General features: G+C 48.0%; 1 protein-coding gene across 1 annotated transcript; it reads left to right on the top strand.

Moving 5' to 3' along the window:
- Nucleotides 1-13,761: 13,761 nt before the first annotated feature.
- On the top strand, nucleotides 13,762-14,223 carry LOC148861424 (pectinesterase inhibitor-like). The gene has a single exon (XM_088985041.1). The coding sequence runs from the start codon at nucleotides 13,762-13,764 to the stop codon at nucleotides 14,221-14,223; it is 462 nt and encodes a 153-aa protein (XP_088841167.1).
- The last annotated feature ends 563 nt before the right edge of the window (nucleotides 14,224-14,786 follow it).

Genomic DNA, 14,786 nt, shown 5'->3' with positions numbered 1-14,786 from the left:
GGAATTTGGTAGTCATAGTAGTACCCCATATGAGCTCAAGAGTGCCAAATGGCATGCCCCGAATTTGGGGACGATAAAAATTAAGTTTGATGCATCCCGTTTTGAGGATGGTAGGTGTGTTGTTGTAGCGGTGGCAAGGTATCATACTAGCAAAATAGTTTACTACAAAGGATATGCCCTTGGAATTTCTTCGATCAATGCAACTGAGGTGTGGGAAGCGCACAATGTGGCTCTAAATTTCAAGGAGAATCAGATTATTATTGAGGGAAACTCTAGTCTGGTCATTAAGTGTCTCAAATGCTAGGTCTCCACTCCATGGAATTTTAGAAACATCGTTAAGGATTGTTTAGAAATTAAGGAAAAGTTTGTGAGAGGCATTCATTACAAGCACATTCTAGAGAGAGGCTAACCAAATGGCGAATTAGATAGCGGGCACTACAAACTCTTCTCCAAACTCCATGCTGTCTTTTGACCCCTCTAACCCTCTTCGGGAGTTAGTTTTCATTTGTTCTATGATCTTTGGGGACGTGTTATCCCTAGATTTGTGTAGCCCCTTTTGTTTTATCAAAAAAAAAAAACAAGAAGGCCCCCTAAACTTTTACTTTGCGACAAATATCCTTTGACCCTTTGTTAAAGTACCAAAATTTTTGCCTGAACCTTTCTTGTTTAATTTACTCGTCCTTTTTCTTAAACCCTAATTGGCCAAGAAATACTTCCATCTTCTCCAAACAAAATCAGCAAAAATAATATAAGTCATTTTATTGACATAGGAAAACAAGTTTCTTTAAATTCTTGTTTCACTTTACTGACATGAATGTTTCTCTTCATCTTAAATATAAAAATTATCAACTTCTTTCTCTAGTAAATTAAATAACTAAAAACAAATGAAGCATTAAACTTATATATATCAGGAAGAAACCTCTATCATTTCATATTAAATCCAGCTAGAAATTTGTAAAGGTTTACTGCAGCAATTGAGAGGAATTCAATATTACATTTAGAAAATTAATCAAATCATAAAATTTTTAAATAAATAAGAAAATGATAATTTGAAAATTTAAAAATGTTAAACAATTAAATGATTTTTTTTTTGAAGTTAACTAAAGTGGAAGTTTAAGAATCTTTGTAGTTAACTTCATGGGATAATTGTCAGTTTGAAACTAACCCCGGTCTTTATAATTTACAGTGAAAATTAAAAAGAAAATGAGAAATTAAAATTTCTCCCAGATCCAATAATATCATAAACTTATATCTTAAATTACTATTGCTTCAGAAAAAAAAAATACTATAAAAAAAATGCATCCACTCCACATTGGGAGTATCTCAATGTATCAAATTCACGGAATGATGTTCTAATATCGGCCAAATTTTTTACCAAATCCAAAATATCTAAGACTAGATTTGCTCCTCACACGCACATCCTACCATGCATTTGGAACATCACTTGATTAATTATTATGTTTCCAATGCGTGGCGGATGCGCCTAGGCACCCATTTGTGAGGATCCCGGCTCGAAATATCTCCCCTCCTTATACGTTTAATTCGCGGGGAGACATATTCCGGACGTGCAGTTGGATGTGTGCACACATTTTTTTTTTATTTCGGGAGATCGCATCTAAGCAAATAAGAATTCGGATTTCCTACTAACATTTTCCTCCTCTCCTCTCTACTAATCCACTAAAATCAGGCCACCTCTTGTCCAACCTCCCAACAAATGTCCAACAAATATTAACCATGCGTTAACTCGTTGGTCTGCAGTTCAAATCAGAATTCGGAGGGAGAGTATAGAATAAAAATCCCTAATTTTTATGGATAAATTTTTGGAAAAATAAATCCCTATTTTCAGTTACGCACGCCACACAATTTCCCTTTTTCTCTCTACTGATTGTGCGATGGACCAAAAACGGGAGCTGGTTCTCCATCAAAAACAAGTCACTTTCTACGAAATATATGTCGCCGTTCTTCGTCTCCAACAGCTCCAAGTCATCAGTCACCATGCAATGAATGAAATAGACAACAAAGCAACCGTCCATGAACATCAAACGTTTGAATTCGTCATCACTGAACTGCTTGGTTGGACCTTTCTCGTAGCAATCCCTTGCTTCTTCTGCTACCTTCGCAACCTCTTGGTACAGATCATTTGTTGTCTCTGAAATGAACTTCACTGTCTGTTCTGGGTTATCGGCTTTTTTCACCTGCTCTTCATGAGCGAATGAAATGAACTACTTCACCATTTCCTTTTTGTGCTGCTCCATTTGCTTGCAAGCAGGATCGAAGTGATGGTATGGTTCGATGGTGACCACCTTGGGGTCACAGCTGTTCTTCTTGTCTTTCTCATGGATTTGGTATGGGATCCTTCCTAGTCAGATGTTAGAAGTGATGGAGCACAATCCGGCTGGTCTTATCTGTCAATGATTTCTCCTCTGACTGGAGCGACGGGGAGCCTGAAACGGAGAAGATGAGGGAACTCTGGGGGGAACCCGGTGAGATAACTCCGAAGCTCAAGTTAGTATTCTCTCAAAGGCAAAGTAAAGACCAGATGTCACAAAGTTCACATACCTTGTTGTTGGGGGTAGGGGGCCTTTTATAATCACTTTGCGCACTCACTCCGAAGCCCCTGTCAGGTCGGGTATGATTACCTTTGCTTCTGCCAGTTCGGGTGTCGTCCTTTCTACTGGGACAGAACCGCCACTGCTCTTTGTTGGAGCCGTCTCTGTAACTGGAGATGGCGGTGTCAGGAGGCGGTGGCAGGTGGCCGTTTGGAGTGCGGCCGTCAAGCGTCAGATCCCAAGTCAATCAGGTGTGCTGCCCCTGGCTACGAACTTCCTCGGTGTTAGGCATGGTACGATTTGTTCAGTTTTGGCATCTTGGAGGCGATGTAGTGGAGTGGTGAGCGAAGTGGAGTCTTGAATTCGGAGGTATGTCCTGTATTGCTATAGGGCAGGCTAGTTCGACGAGGTGTGTCCCGAACTGTTGTAAGGCAGACCAGTTCGATGAGGTGTGTTCCGAACTACTACAAGGCAGGCCAGTTTGGTGAGGTATGTCCCAAACTGCAGGCGGGCCAGTTTGGCGGGGTGTGTCCCGAACTGCTACATGCAGGCCAATTTGGGTTACTGTCTGGCTTGGGGCCGAAGGGAGAATTCAGGCTCCTAGTAGGGAGTTCGGACTGGTAGGGGAGTTTGGTCCGCTAGTTTCTCCCCTTGGTGCTCGCACCTTAGGCGTGCTTTTGTGCTGAGTTGTTTTCTTTGCCACGTGTTGCGTAACTATGAGGTCGGGCCAAATCTTCCTTCATCAATTGCCCCCCACTCCTCGCACCAAGGGTCTTGCCCTAGCACGGGGAGTTTGCGAGGTGGTGGGTGGATTTGTCCCGTTCAAAGAATCTTGACAGCGCGAGGTGCTTTGCCAGGGTTCTTCGGTTTTCTGGAGTGTCCGAAAAGGTAGGAAACGCGCCTACCTGCTTATAAATGTTGACAGACGTGGCAGCGTGCGTTTATTTTAAATTTCAAAAAATTGCGCCACTGGGAATGTGACAACGGGTCTTTTATTTTTGAAAAAAGCACGCCACTGCCGTTTTGAGGAGACGTGCGCTGGCAGTTGTTAGTTGCAAAGAGACGTGTGTGGCGCGTTGTCAGTTTCAGAAAGACGTGCGTCGGCGCATCATCGGTTTCAAAAAGACGTACGCTGACATTTCATCCATTTCGGAGAGACGTGCGCCAATCACGTCTCGGTCTTGGGGGACGTACGGTCAGCGCAAGTGCGGGCCGTCGGATTGGCTTTGATCTGCACTGTTGGTTCTTGGTTACTATAGCTATAAATAGTAGGAGACCCCAGTCGATTTGTCACTTCTGTGGTTTGCTTCTTGAGCTCGCGTCCAGGCCTTTCAGTTCGCGTCTAGGCTTGTTATTTCACCTTCAAGGTTTTTGGCTTGTTCCAGTTTTCGGAGCCTTCAAAACTTTCTTCCGGTGAGTACTTTCCTGAATCCACCTTTTCTCATCGATGTCTAGCTTTGATAGCTCAGGCGATTCTTCAAGTAGGACTGATGTAGGTTCTACGAACTGAGTCGTATCCCCCGATTGCCTTAGTGATCCTGAGGTGGAACTTGAGGATGACCTTGAACCCGTAGGCCGAGCCGCTTCGGGCAGTTTGGCGTCTACCTCTCGTCGAGGTTGGATGCTAGATAGGTTTGGTCCTTCCACCATGACGCCCGAGGGGCTCCAATCTCTACTTATCTCTTACAATCTGCCTGGGGAGTACACCTATTTCATTCCTTCGGGTAGCTTTCCTTGGGAACACGGTCCCGATGAGATCATGATTTTTTGGGAGCAGCTTGCTGCAGGGCTGCGGTTGCCTTTCCACCCCCTTCTCATTGAGGTCATAAACCACTTCCGCGTTACCGTTGGCCAGCTTCATCCGACCTCTATTCGGAACCTGGTGGGGACAGTCTCCCTTTTTTGTGAACAGAACTTCCCTTTAGACTTTGAGATATTCTCCTCTATTTTAATGCTCAAGAAACAAGCAGGTTCTCTTCCCGGAGGAAGATGGGCGTATTACCTGTCTCCTCGCCTGAGTTTTAAGCTTCTACACGAACTTCCCAACAAGGTCCTAGGGTGGAAGCAGGACTACTTCGGGGTGTGAAGTGCACAAGGGTGGCCTTTTTAGACTGGGTGGGGGGAGGCCGCTCCTGATTCTGGTATCACTCTCGATAAAGAGACGGTGAAGGGCCTCTAGCAATGGGCACGGCAAGGGTTAAAATGTCATCAGTACTTAACGGAGGCCAAGCTTATTGCGGCCGCCCTGAGTTCGGGTAGGTTTCTTGCTCAAAGGTTTCTTGTTCGCTTTGTTCCTTCATTTTTTCTGATGCCGAACTCTTTTCTGCAGGTGTTATGGGCTCAGAGAGGACTCATGGGGGCGCCTGTTCTAAGGCATGAAGAGGAGGAAGCGGGTCTCCAAGCAAACTCGTACCGAGCTGCCCCATGATGAGGAGCCTCAAGTTCCAGGCCACATGCCGAAGGATCTGCCCAGGGAGCCCGAGGTGGCTCCTCCGATTAATGAAGCGGCAGGGGCCCCTTACGCCGAGACCACTCACACGAGTGCTCCTGCCTACTGTAGTGCTCCTGCTTACTCTGGGTCCGCTCATACGCGGGCTGGGCCCTCGGGCTTGGGAGCTCAAGGGGAGTTCAGGAGCGTGTTGTCGCTGAACTACGCTCTTCAGAAGAGTAGGGAGGCTACTTTCCCCGAGGAGATCGTGGCATGGACCGATCTTCCCTTGAATCAGGTCGCCTGCCGTGTCGTAACTCATGCTATGGTGGTAAGTCAGATTTTGTCTGCCTTCTTCATTTTCTATCCTTCTTGCTGTTGTCGCTCACTTGTTTCTTTTGGTAGGTGAACTCTTCTATTCACGCCTTAGCGGCCCAGGTGGAGAGGAGCTTGCGACAAGCACGAGTTGCTGAGGCGGCCGCTCATGCTGCCGAAGAGGCTACTCGCGTTGCTATGGCCAAGCAGGCGATGTCTTAGCGGGATGTCGAGGCCATGGGGGTAGTCGTGAAGCATATGGCGGACCTGAGGTTTGACCTACAGTATCAGGTCAAATATCTTCAGGAGGACATCAGGGTGAAAACGCAGATATTTTCCCAAGGTATTGAAGATGCCAAGAAGAAGGCCGTTGAGGACTACATTGCCTCGCCGCGTTTTGATGACCTGATGATGGATTCTTGCAGAAGGGGATTCAAACTGAGTCGGTGGATGGTCCGGAACACGTATCCCAACCTCAACGTTAGTGCCATATCCACTTCGCGTATAACTCAGGAGATGGCCAATGCTGCAGATGGCGAGCCGGATTCTAAGGGTGAGGCAGGGCCTTCGGGTGTCGTTGAAGTGCCTTCTGATGGGGAAGAAGTAGCTCCGGGCTTGTATTTTTTTTGTACTCTTCCTTTTCTTGCAATGAAATAGACAATCTTTTTGGTTAAGTGTTGTTCTTTTTTCCGAACTGATAATATGCCGATCTGTTTCTTGCCCGGGTTATTGCACTCGCGCAACTTGTTTCAGTGTTTTAATACTTAGTCTCTGCTTTGATTTAGTCTTTTGACTGATATTTTGTCGAATTGCTAATATGCCTGACTTTTCTTTGCTTGCCTATGCCGAGGTTCCTCTTGTTAGCTCGACATCCTGGCCCTTAGGCTCTTGTAGAGATTTCGTCCACTTCTCTTGGCGGTCTATAGGTAGTATCGCCTTAAGTTAACAATGTTCCACGCTCGAGGTATTTGTTTGCCTTCTAAGGTTTCGAGCTCGTATGCCCCCAATGAGCGCTCTCTTTACTCTATAGGGCCCTTCCCAATTTGGTCCAAGTTTGCCCACGCCGGGTTTGGGTACCATAATCTTACGGAGAACCAGGTCGATGACTCGTAAGTTTTGCTTCTTTACTTTGGCGTTGTAGTACCGAGCTACCTGCTGCTGATAGGCCGTTGTTCGGATGTGTGCAAGGTCTCTTACCTCATCCAGTAGGTCAAGGTTGGTACATAACTCATCTCCGTTCGTCTGATCATCATATGTTTCTAGTCGTAGTGTAGGTACTTCGATTTCCGCTGGGATTACTGCTTCAATGCCGTAGGTGAGGTTGAAGGGGGTCTCTCCCATGGCGGTTTTTTCTGTAGTTCGGTGAGCCCATAAAACACATGGTAGCTCTTCCGCCCACAACCCCTTAGCTCGATCTAGACGTGCTTTCAGTTCGCACAGGATGGCTCTGTTCATTACTTCTGTCTGACTGTTTGCCTGCGGGTGCACGACCGATGTGAAGTTCTGCCGAATTCCCATACTCTGGCACCATTCTTGGAATTTGATATCCTCGAACTGCTTGCCGTTGTCGGAGATCAGTACCCGATGTAACCCGAAGCGACATACTATGTTCTTCCAAAAGAAGTTTTGTATGTTTCGGGTTGTAACTGTTGCCAGAGGTTCGACTTCTATCCACTTTGTGAAGTAATCTACTGCCACCACTAGGAACTTTCTCCCACCTGTTGCTGGCGAGAATGGCCCTAGGAGATCGATGCCCCATTGTGCAAAGGGTCAAAGGCTGGCGAGGTATTTGAGGTCGAAAGAAGGCTGATGGTGAATATTGGCATGCTTCTGACACTTGTCGCATTTTCTGACGAGTTCGACGATTTCTGCCTTCATCGTTGGCTAGTAGTATCCTTGTCGAAGTGCTTTTTGGGCGAGGGCTCTGCCCCCCAGGTGTCCGCCGCACAGACCTTCATGAGTGTCGCAAAGTACAAGCTCGACTTCGGCAGGTTGCAGACAGTGCAAGTAGGGGAGCGTGTAGGACCGTCGGTACAACCGTTCGTCTATTATGACGTATTTGGCTGCCTGGCGCTGCACCCTCTTGGCTGTATTGCGGTCCGCAGAGAGGGTTCCATCTAGCAAGAAGCTTGCGAGTGGGTCAATCTAGCTTGGCTCTGCTTCAAGGACAAGAGTGACCTCCTCTGCCCCACCGAGAATGCTAGGCCGAGGTAAGTCCTCTATGTACACGATTCTCATGTTGTTGTGACTCGTGCTGGCTAACCGGGACAGAGCGTCGGCCTCAGTGTTCTCTGACCTCGGGATTTTCTTGATGAAGTGTGATTGGAAGTTGAGCAGGGCCTCTTTTACTTTCGCTAAGTATGCGATCATGGAGAGATCACGTGCTTCGTACTCGCCCGTAACCTAGTTGACCACGAGCTGGGAATCGCTGCAGATGACTATTTGCTTTGCTCTTACCTTTTGCGCTAGGTTCAGCCCGGCTATCAATGCCTCGTACTCTGCCTCGTTGTTGGATGCCGCGAACTCAAAGCGTAGTGCGTACTCCAATTTTGTGCCACCCGGACCGCATAAGACTATTCTAGCCCTACTAGTTCGAGGAACCATCGACGTGAAGGATCCAGGGCTCCCCATCCCAGTTCGCCTTGGCCTGACCAGGAGAGATGCCACACTGGCTGCTACTTCATGGGGTTCAGACTCTATTGGCTTGGGAGCTCTGGGTTCGCCCGAACTGGGGACCTCGAGCTCGACCTGTTGAGGGGCTTCGAGGCTAAATGTGCACTTGGCGATAAAATCTACTAAGGCATGAGCCTTAATGGCAGTCCGTGGTTTGTACTGGAGATCATACTCGTTGAGTTCGATGGCCCACTTCGTCAGCCGACCGGAGACCTCGAGCTTGAGCAAGACTTGTCTTAGGGGTTTGTCAGTTAAGACGACGACGGTGTGAGCTTGGAAGTATGGGCGGAGTTTTCGAGTTGAAATCACCAGTGCGTACGCTATTTTTTCTATCTGCAGGTATCTCGTCTCTGCTCCTTGCAGAATTTTACTAACGTAATAGATGGGCTGCTAGACCCGATCTACTTCTTTTATTAGTACCGAACTGACCACCTCGTCTCTCGCCGAGAGGTACAGTTCTAAGACCTCACCCTCCTCAGGTCTGGCTAAGGTTGGCACAGTGGCGAGGTAGGTTTTAAGCTTGTCGAACGCGAGATGGCAATCTCGGGTCCATTCGAACCCTTTGCCTTTGATTGCCTTAAACAAAGGCAGGCAGCGGTCTGCCGATTTGGACATGAAGCGGCTCAGAGCGGCTATGCGGCCGTTTAGCCTCTGAACCTCTTTTACTTTCCGGGGTGGTCTTATATCAAGGATGACCTTTATTTTTGTCTGGGTTGGCCTCAATACCGCGCCGGTTGACAATGTACCCTAGGAACTTACCCAAGGTGACACCGAAGACACACTTGTTTGGGTTCAGTCTCATTCTTTATTGACGCAGAATTTGGAAGACGGAATTTAAGTCTTTTATTAATTCCTGTGAGAACTGTGTTTTGATGGCCATGTCGTCTACATAACATTCTATTTTCGTGCCAATTAAGGGCCAAAAAAGCTTATTTACAAGTCTTTGGAATGTCGCCCCAGCATTCTTTAGTCCGAAGGGCATGACCTTGTAACAGTATAGGCCGAACTCGGTTATGAAACTGGTTTTTTCCTCGTCGGACTGGTCCATCTTGATTTGGTTGTAGACTGAGTAAGCATCCAGGAAGCTTAGCAGCTCATGTCTTGAGGTCGCGTCCACTAGGCGGTCAATTCGGGGCAGGGGGAAGCAGTCTTTTGAGCAAGCTCGGTTCATGTCGGTGTAGTCGACGCACATGCACCACTTGCCGTTAGCTTTTTTCACCAGCATTGGGTTGGCTACCCAGCTCGGGTAATGAACTTCTCTTATGAAGTTTGCTGCGAGGAGCTTTTCGGCTTCTTCGTCGACCGCCCTCCAGCGCTCCAGGGCTAAGTTGCGTTTCTTCTATCTAATGGGTCTGACTACAGGGTCAGTGTTATGTTTATGAGTTATAAGGCCAAGGTCAATACCGGGCATATCCGCCGCGGACCATGCAAGAATATCTAAATTTTGAAGTAAGAAACTCGCCAGTTCGGTTCGTAGAGGCACCTTAACGGAAGCACCGATCTGTAGCGTTCACGTTGGATCTGTAGCCGAGGTCGGAACTGCGACTGTTTCCTCAGTGGGCAAAGCTCGTTCCTCGCCCTGCTCCGTAGGCCGCTCCAGTTCGAGGTCGCCGGTTGCCTAGGTTTTTCCCTTTAGGGCGCAAAACATAGCACTTGCGGGACTCAAGCTGGTTGCCCCACGCTACCCCCACACCGAAGTCCGTGGGGAACTTCATTGCCAAATAGTAGGTGGAGACCACTGCCCACAGAATATGCATAATTGGCTGCCCTATTATGGCGTTGTATGGGGAGGGGGTCGCGACCACCAGTAAGTCGTGGTTGAGTCTTACCGCGCATGGCCATGTGCCGACTTCCACAAGTACTGTTACCTTCCCTAGGGGCCTGACTTCCTCTCCGCTGAAGCCCACCAGAGAAGTGTGCGCGGGTTTCAACTCGCTTTTCTGCAATTGTAATTGATCGAATGCCGATTTGAAGAGGATGTCTACCGGACTGCCTGAGTCCACAAGTACACACCGGACTTTGAAGTCGCTGATCCTTAGTTTTATGACAAGCATGTCGTCGTGGGGATAGTGAACACCTTGCGCGTCGTCTTCTGTGAAAAAGATCGGTTCTTCCATCTTCGGCCTCTTTGGAGGGTTCTGCTGCCGAAGTGCAACCTCCTACCACCGAACCGCCCACTATCACGTGGATGGTTCCCCGAACTGGCCTCTCTTCTGGGGGAGGTCACTGCAAGGCTTCGGCCGGTCTGCTACTCGACTTGGGGGCATCATTTCCGTGTTCCCCTTGCCGACCTACTTTATTATTATTGTCATTATGTACAAAATTTCTCAAGTATCCACGACGAATGAGTCCCTCTATCTCGTCCCGGAGTTTATTACATTGTTCGGTACTATGACCGTGATCTTTATGAAAACTATAGTATAGTTTTTTATTCCTCTCGTTCGGATTACTCTTTAGGTGAGGTGGCCACTTTTTGTAGGGGGCGTCCTTGATCGTCATCAAGATCTCGGTCCGCCTTGTGTTCAACGGCGTGTAATCCATCCAAACTGCTAAGGGAGCTCGGGACGGCTGGCTTGGCTTCACCTCTCGGGCCTGGCTTCTTCTGTCACCTGGGTTGGAGGGCTCGCCTTCTCTTTTTCTTTTTTCAACCCCGCCTTCGGTTCTTTGGTTGATTTCTTCCGCTACGAGCTATACCGCGGGGTCTAACCATGGTATCTGCAAGCATGCTTCATTGAACCACTTGATGTAGCTCCAGATGGGTTCTCCTTCCCTTTGGATTACCCCGAAGATACTTTCCTCGGTTCTAGGGCACCGCTTGCTGGTAACAAAGTGTGCGGTGAAGATCTGCACGAATTGGGCCCAGCTTCTTATTGACCCGGAAGCTAGGTTCCGGTACCAGGTGCGGGCCACCCCCTGAAGGTGGTGGTGAAGGCCATGCACATGCATGACTCACTGGCCCTAGCGAGGTGCATTTGTGACTGGAATGCGCCAACGTGGTTGTTGGGGTCAAAGGACCCATCATACTTGTCCAGAGATGGAAGTTTGAAGTCTTTGGGCATGGGGACTGCCAGATGTTCTAATGAAAGGGGGGAAGGAACTGAGAGAATTGGGACGGTTTTTACCTCGTTCGAGCTCATCTCTTTCTTGCCTCTGAGCTCGGGTAGGATACGGGTAGCAGTTCGGCAACTTCGCCGGCATCTTCTTTGAGCGGGCTTGGTGCTGGCGCTGTTGGCCTTCGTGTTGCCGAGCTCGATGGGCCTAGAATGCTGGCTTGCTGCTAGGTCGCTGAACCGGTTCTCCGTGAGTGGGAACTCGGGCTTGGAGCGCCGAGGTGACTTTGTGGGCGAGGTTCCTGACCCACCTGCGAGCTGCAAGGCGGGGGTGATTTTTCTTTGCTTTCGACATGGGGATGAGGCCTAACTATTAGGGGGGTTCTGGGGTTGGGAAGCTTCTCCTCGGTGAGGTCGTCCACCTTGAGGGGAGGCCTTAACCGGCTTCGAAACAGGGTGCTGGGGGGGGGGGAGTAGTGACTGGTTTAGGTGTAGCTGAGGGAACTGCTACTAATAATGGTGCTAGGAGAGGTGGTGCAGTACTTGGTGTTGCTGGAGTTGGTACTGCTGGAATTGTTGCATTTGGGCTTGCATTGCCCGCATGCATTGCATTAGATCGTCCAGCTGGTTCTGGTGGGTTGCCAGTGGGACAACAGTTGGTTCAACAAAGTTTGTTTCAATAGGGAGTGGAAGAGGGATGTTCAACGAAGTTGGGTTCAGGGGCGCCACTTCTTGTGGCACATTCAAACTGGGGATCCCATCTACTAAAAGAGGGATGGTGAACTGCCCAATGCACACCACGAGAACTTGGAGTTGCTCTCCGGTGGTGGCCGTTTCTGTTCCACGTCCGACACTGTTGGAGGAGGCCATGGGTGTTGGAGTTTTTGAAAGAAGGGTAGGTAAGAGAGATTTAGAGGGAGGCTTTTAGAAGTGTTCCCACAGACGGTGCCAATTGATGGAGCGCAATCCGGCTAGTCTTAGTTGTCAACGATTTCTCCTCTGACTGGAGCAACGGGGAGCCTGAAACGGAGAAGATGAGGGAACTCTTGGGGGAACTCGGTGAGATAACTCCGAAGCTCAAGTTAGTATTCTCTCAAAGGCAAAGTAAAGACCAGATGGCGCAAAGTTCACATACCTTGTTGTTGGGGGTAGGGGGCCTTTTATAACCACTTTGTGCACTCACTCCGAAGCCCCTGTCAGGTCGGGTATGATTACCTTTGTTTCTGCCAGTTTGGGTGTCATCCTTTCTGTTGGGACAGAACTGCCACTGCTCTTTGTCAGAGCCGTCTCTGTAACTGGAGGGCGGTGTCAGGAGGCGGTGGCAGGTGGCCGTTTGGAGTGCGGCCATCAAGCGTCAGATCCCAAGTCAATCAGGTGTGCCGCCCCTGGGTACGAACTTCCTCGATGTCAGGCATGGTACGGTTTGTTCGGTTTTGGCATCCTGGAGGCGATGTGGTGGAGTGGTGAGCGAAGTGGAGTCTTGAGTTCAGAGGTATGTCTTGTATTGCTATAGGGCAAGCCAGTTCAGCGAGGTGTGTCCCGAACTGCTATAAGGCAGGCCAGTTCGGTGAGGTGTGTTCCGAATTGCTACAAGGCAGTCAAGTTCAGTGAAATATGTCCCGAACTGTAGACGGGCCAGTTCGGCGGGGTGTGTCCCGAACTGCTACATGCAGGCCAGTTCGGGTTACTGTCTGGCTTGGGGCCGAAGGGAGAATTCGGGCTCCTAGTAGGGAGTTCAAACTGCTGGTAGGGGAGTTCGGTCCGCTGGTTTCTCCCCTTGGTGCTCGCGCCTTAGGCGTGCTTTTGTGTCAAGCTGTTGCCTTTGCCACGTATTGCATAACTGTGAGATCGGACCAAATCTTTCTTCATCAAGATTCAACAAAAGATTGAGTAGTTCTATCTTCTGCAGTCACTAGTGATACCAACCAATCTCCGGTATTGGTGTTGTTTGGATACTCACACTCTGGCTTCCCTCATCCATCAAGATATAACAAAGCCCTGGATTTGTTCTATGCTGTTGTTGTTGCAATACTAGGAGGAAGGAGAGTTAAGAGTTGTGCTCTTGTCTGTTCACACTTCAGAGTAGCGTGCATTTTTCATTTTAATGCACAGCTTATGATCTAAGTTTAAACTGAAGAATGGAGTAAAGGTAGTAATGAAAAATTTTACTTTATTGGAAGATACCAAGCTTGTTAATTTAGAGTAAAGGTTAGGTTTTTCCGATTACACTCTCTTTTTTTGTTTTTCTTCTAAAAACATAAGTTAATGGAGGGTTTTGTTGGGAAATTGGAGAAATAGGGACAGGTGACCTGACTGATTTGAATGGATTAATAGAGAGGAGAGGAAGAAAAGGTTCGCAGGAAATCCGAATTGAACAAGTAACCGCCTAAATCTTTCTAACCGCCAAAAAGGGAAAACCAACTGGAGGGTTACTGGCAGTGTATCAGGCTATCAGCGGAGGAGATTCATTGAACCGGTTCTATCGTAGGGTTTTCCTTCTGCCACGTCCACAGCATGGGTTTGTAATTTGTACGTCCCTTCCGCTACCGCGCTATATACAGTTTCCTCGATGCGAGCAAAGCAGAGATCTTCCTTCCACACAAAAATATAAACAATGGCTTCCTTCCACTTTCCTGTTTTTCTCTTCTTCCTTTCCTTCCTCCTTTCCTTATCCACGCCATCGCCATCGCCATCGCCATCGCCATCGCCATCTTACGCCGAAGAAGACAACTCTTCTTCGTCGGGTATGGCGAACATCAAAGACATCTGCGAAGAGTCTCTTACAAACTACTACAACCTCTGCATCTCCTCTCTGGAATCCGATCCCCGGAGCTTCAAGGTAAAATGGAAGGACCTTCCCAAGATTTCCGTCGAGTTGGCATTGGCTAATGTCTCCCATACGCATTCCTACACCCGTAAGTTGCTTGAAAATACGACGGATCCAGTGGTAAGGGAGTGCTTCGACTTGTGTTACAAAAATTATGGCCAAACAATCCGCCTGCTTCGATCGTCGCTTGTGTTTTTCGACAATGAAGACTATGATGCTATTCTCTCTCGCTTGTGGCCTGCCATGCATAATGTCTCCGGTTGCATGGATGAGTTGAAGCGGAAGCTTGGAGGATTGAAATTGGCTCTGAATCGCAGGACCGAAATATCGAAGGGTCTTACCTCCATATCTTTTGCTCTTGTTAGTTTTCTTAAGGTCTGAATGAGGCATTAAACTAAACAAGATGAACTCGGTTAGCTATGTTTGCTTTGTCCTTATTTCATTTACAGATAAAATGAAATATAATTGATGTGAGCATGGATATATCATCTTCTATTCGATAGTTTAGCGAACAAGGATTCTTTGATGCGGCAAATTGGGTTCGGATTGCAGCCCAAACAGGCTTCACACGGAGCTTTTGATCGGTATTGTCCATCGGACGTTGCTTTTTAATTACTCTTTGCCTCTTGTTCGGTAATCATTTAAACGATTTTTTTTGCTCTTTTTCATTTACTGCGAAGCTGCAACTCATCCCAATCCTATATTTCCCGCAACCCTAACCCCAAAATGAATATTACTGACGTTTATCGTTTAACTTAACAATGGCGCAAAACTCTGGCACACTTTTGTTTCTTTTTTCGGCCTCATTAAACAGTTGGAAATTTCGAATCGAAAGCTCTGTATTCTGTAATCCGTCCACCTGCAGCCACCGCCGCAGCGTCAGAATGAAAATTGAAACTTTGACCTGGTTTGATTGGCTCTTCCAATTTGGGTCCGCACAGGCA

Source organism: Nelumbo lutea, chromosome 4, assembly GCF_056320005.1.
Source record: "Nelumbo lutea isolate HS-2025 chromosome 4, American lotus-T2T, whole genome shotgun sequence".
In the NCBI taxonomy this organism is placed as follows: domain Eukaryota; kingdom Viridiplantae; phylum Streptophyta; class Magnoliopsida; order Proteales; family Nelumbonaceae; genus Nelumbo; species Nelumbo lutea.
This window is presented reverse-complemented; position numbering and strand designations above follow the sequence as displayed.

What these genes read in the sequence shown, in the direction of transcription:
- LOC148861424 (XM_088985041.1), top strand. Translation starts at nt 13,762, where the DNA reads ATGGCGAACATCAAAGACATCTGCGAAGAGTCTCTTACAAACTACTAC.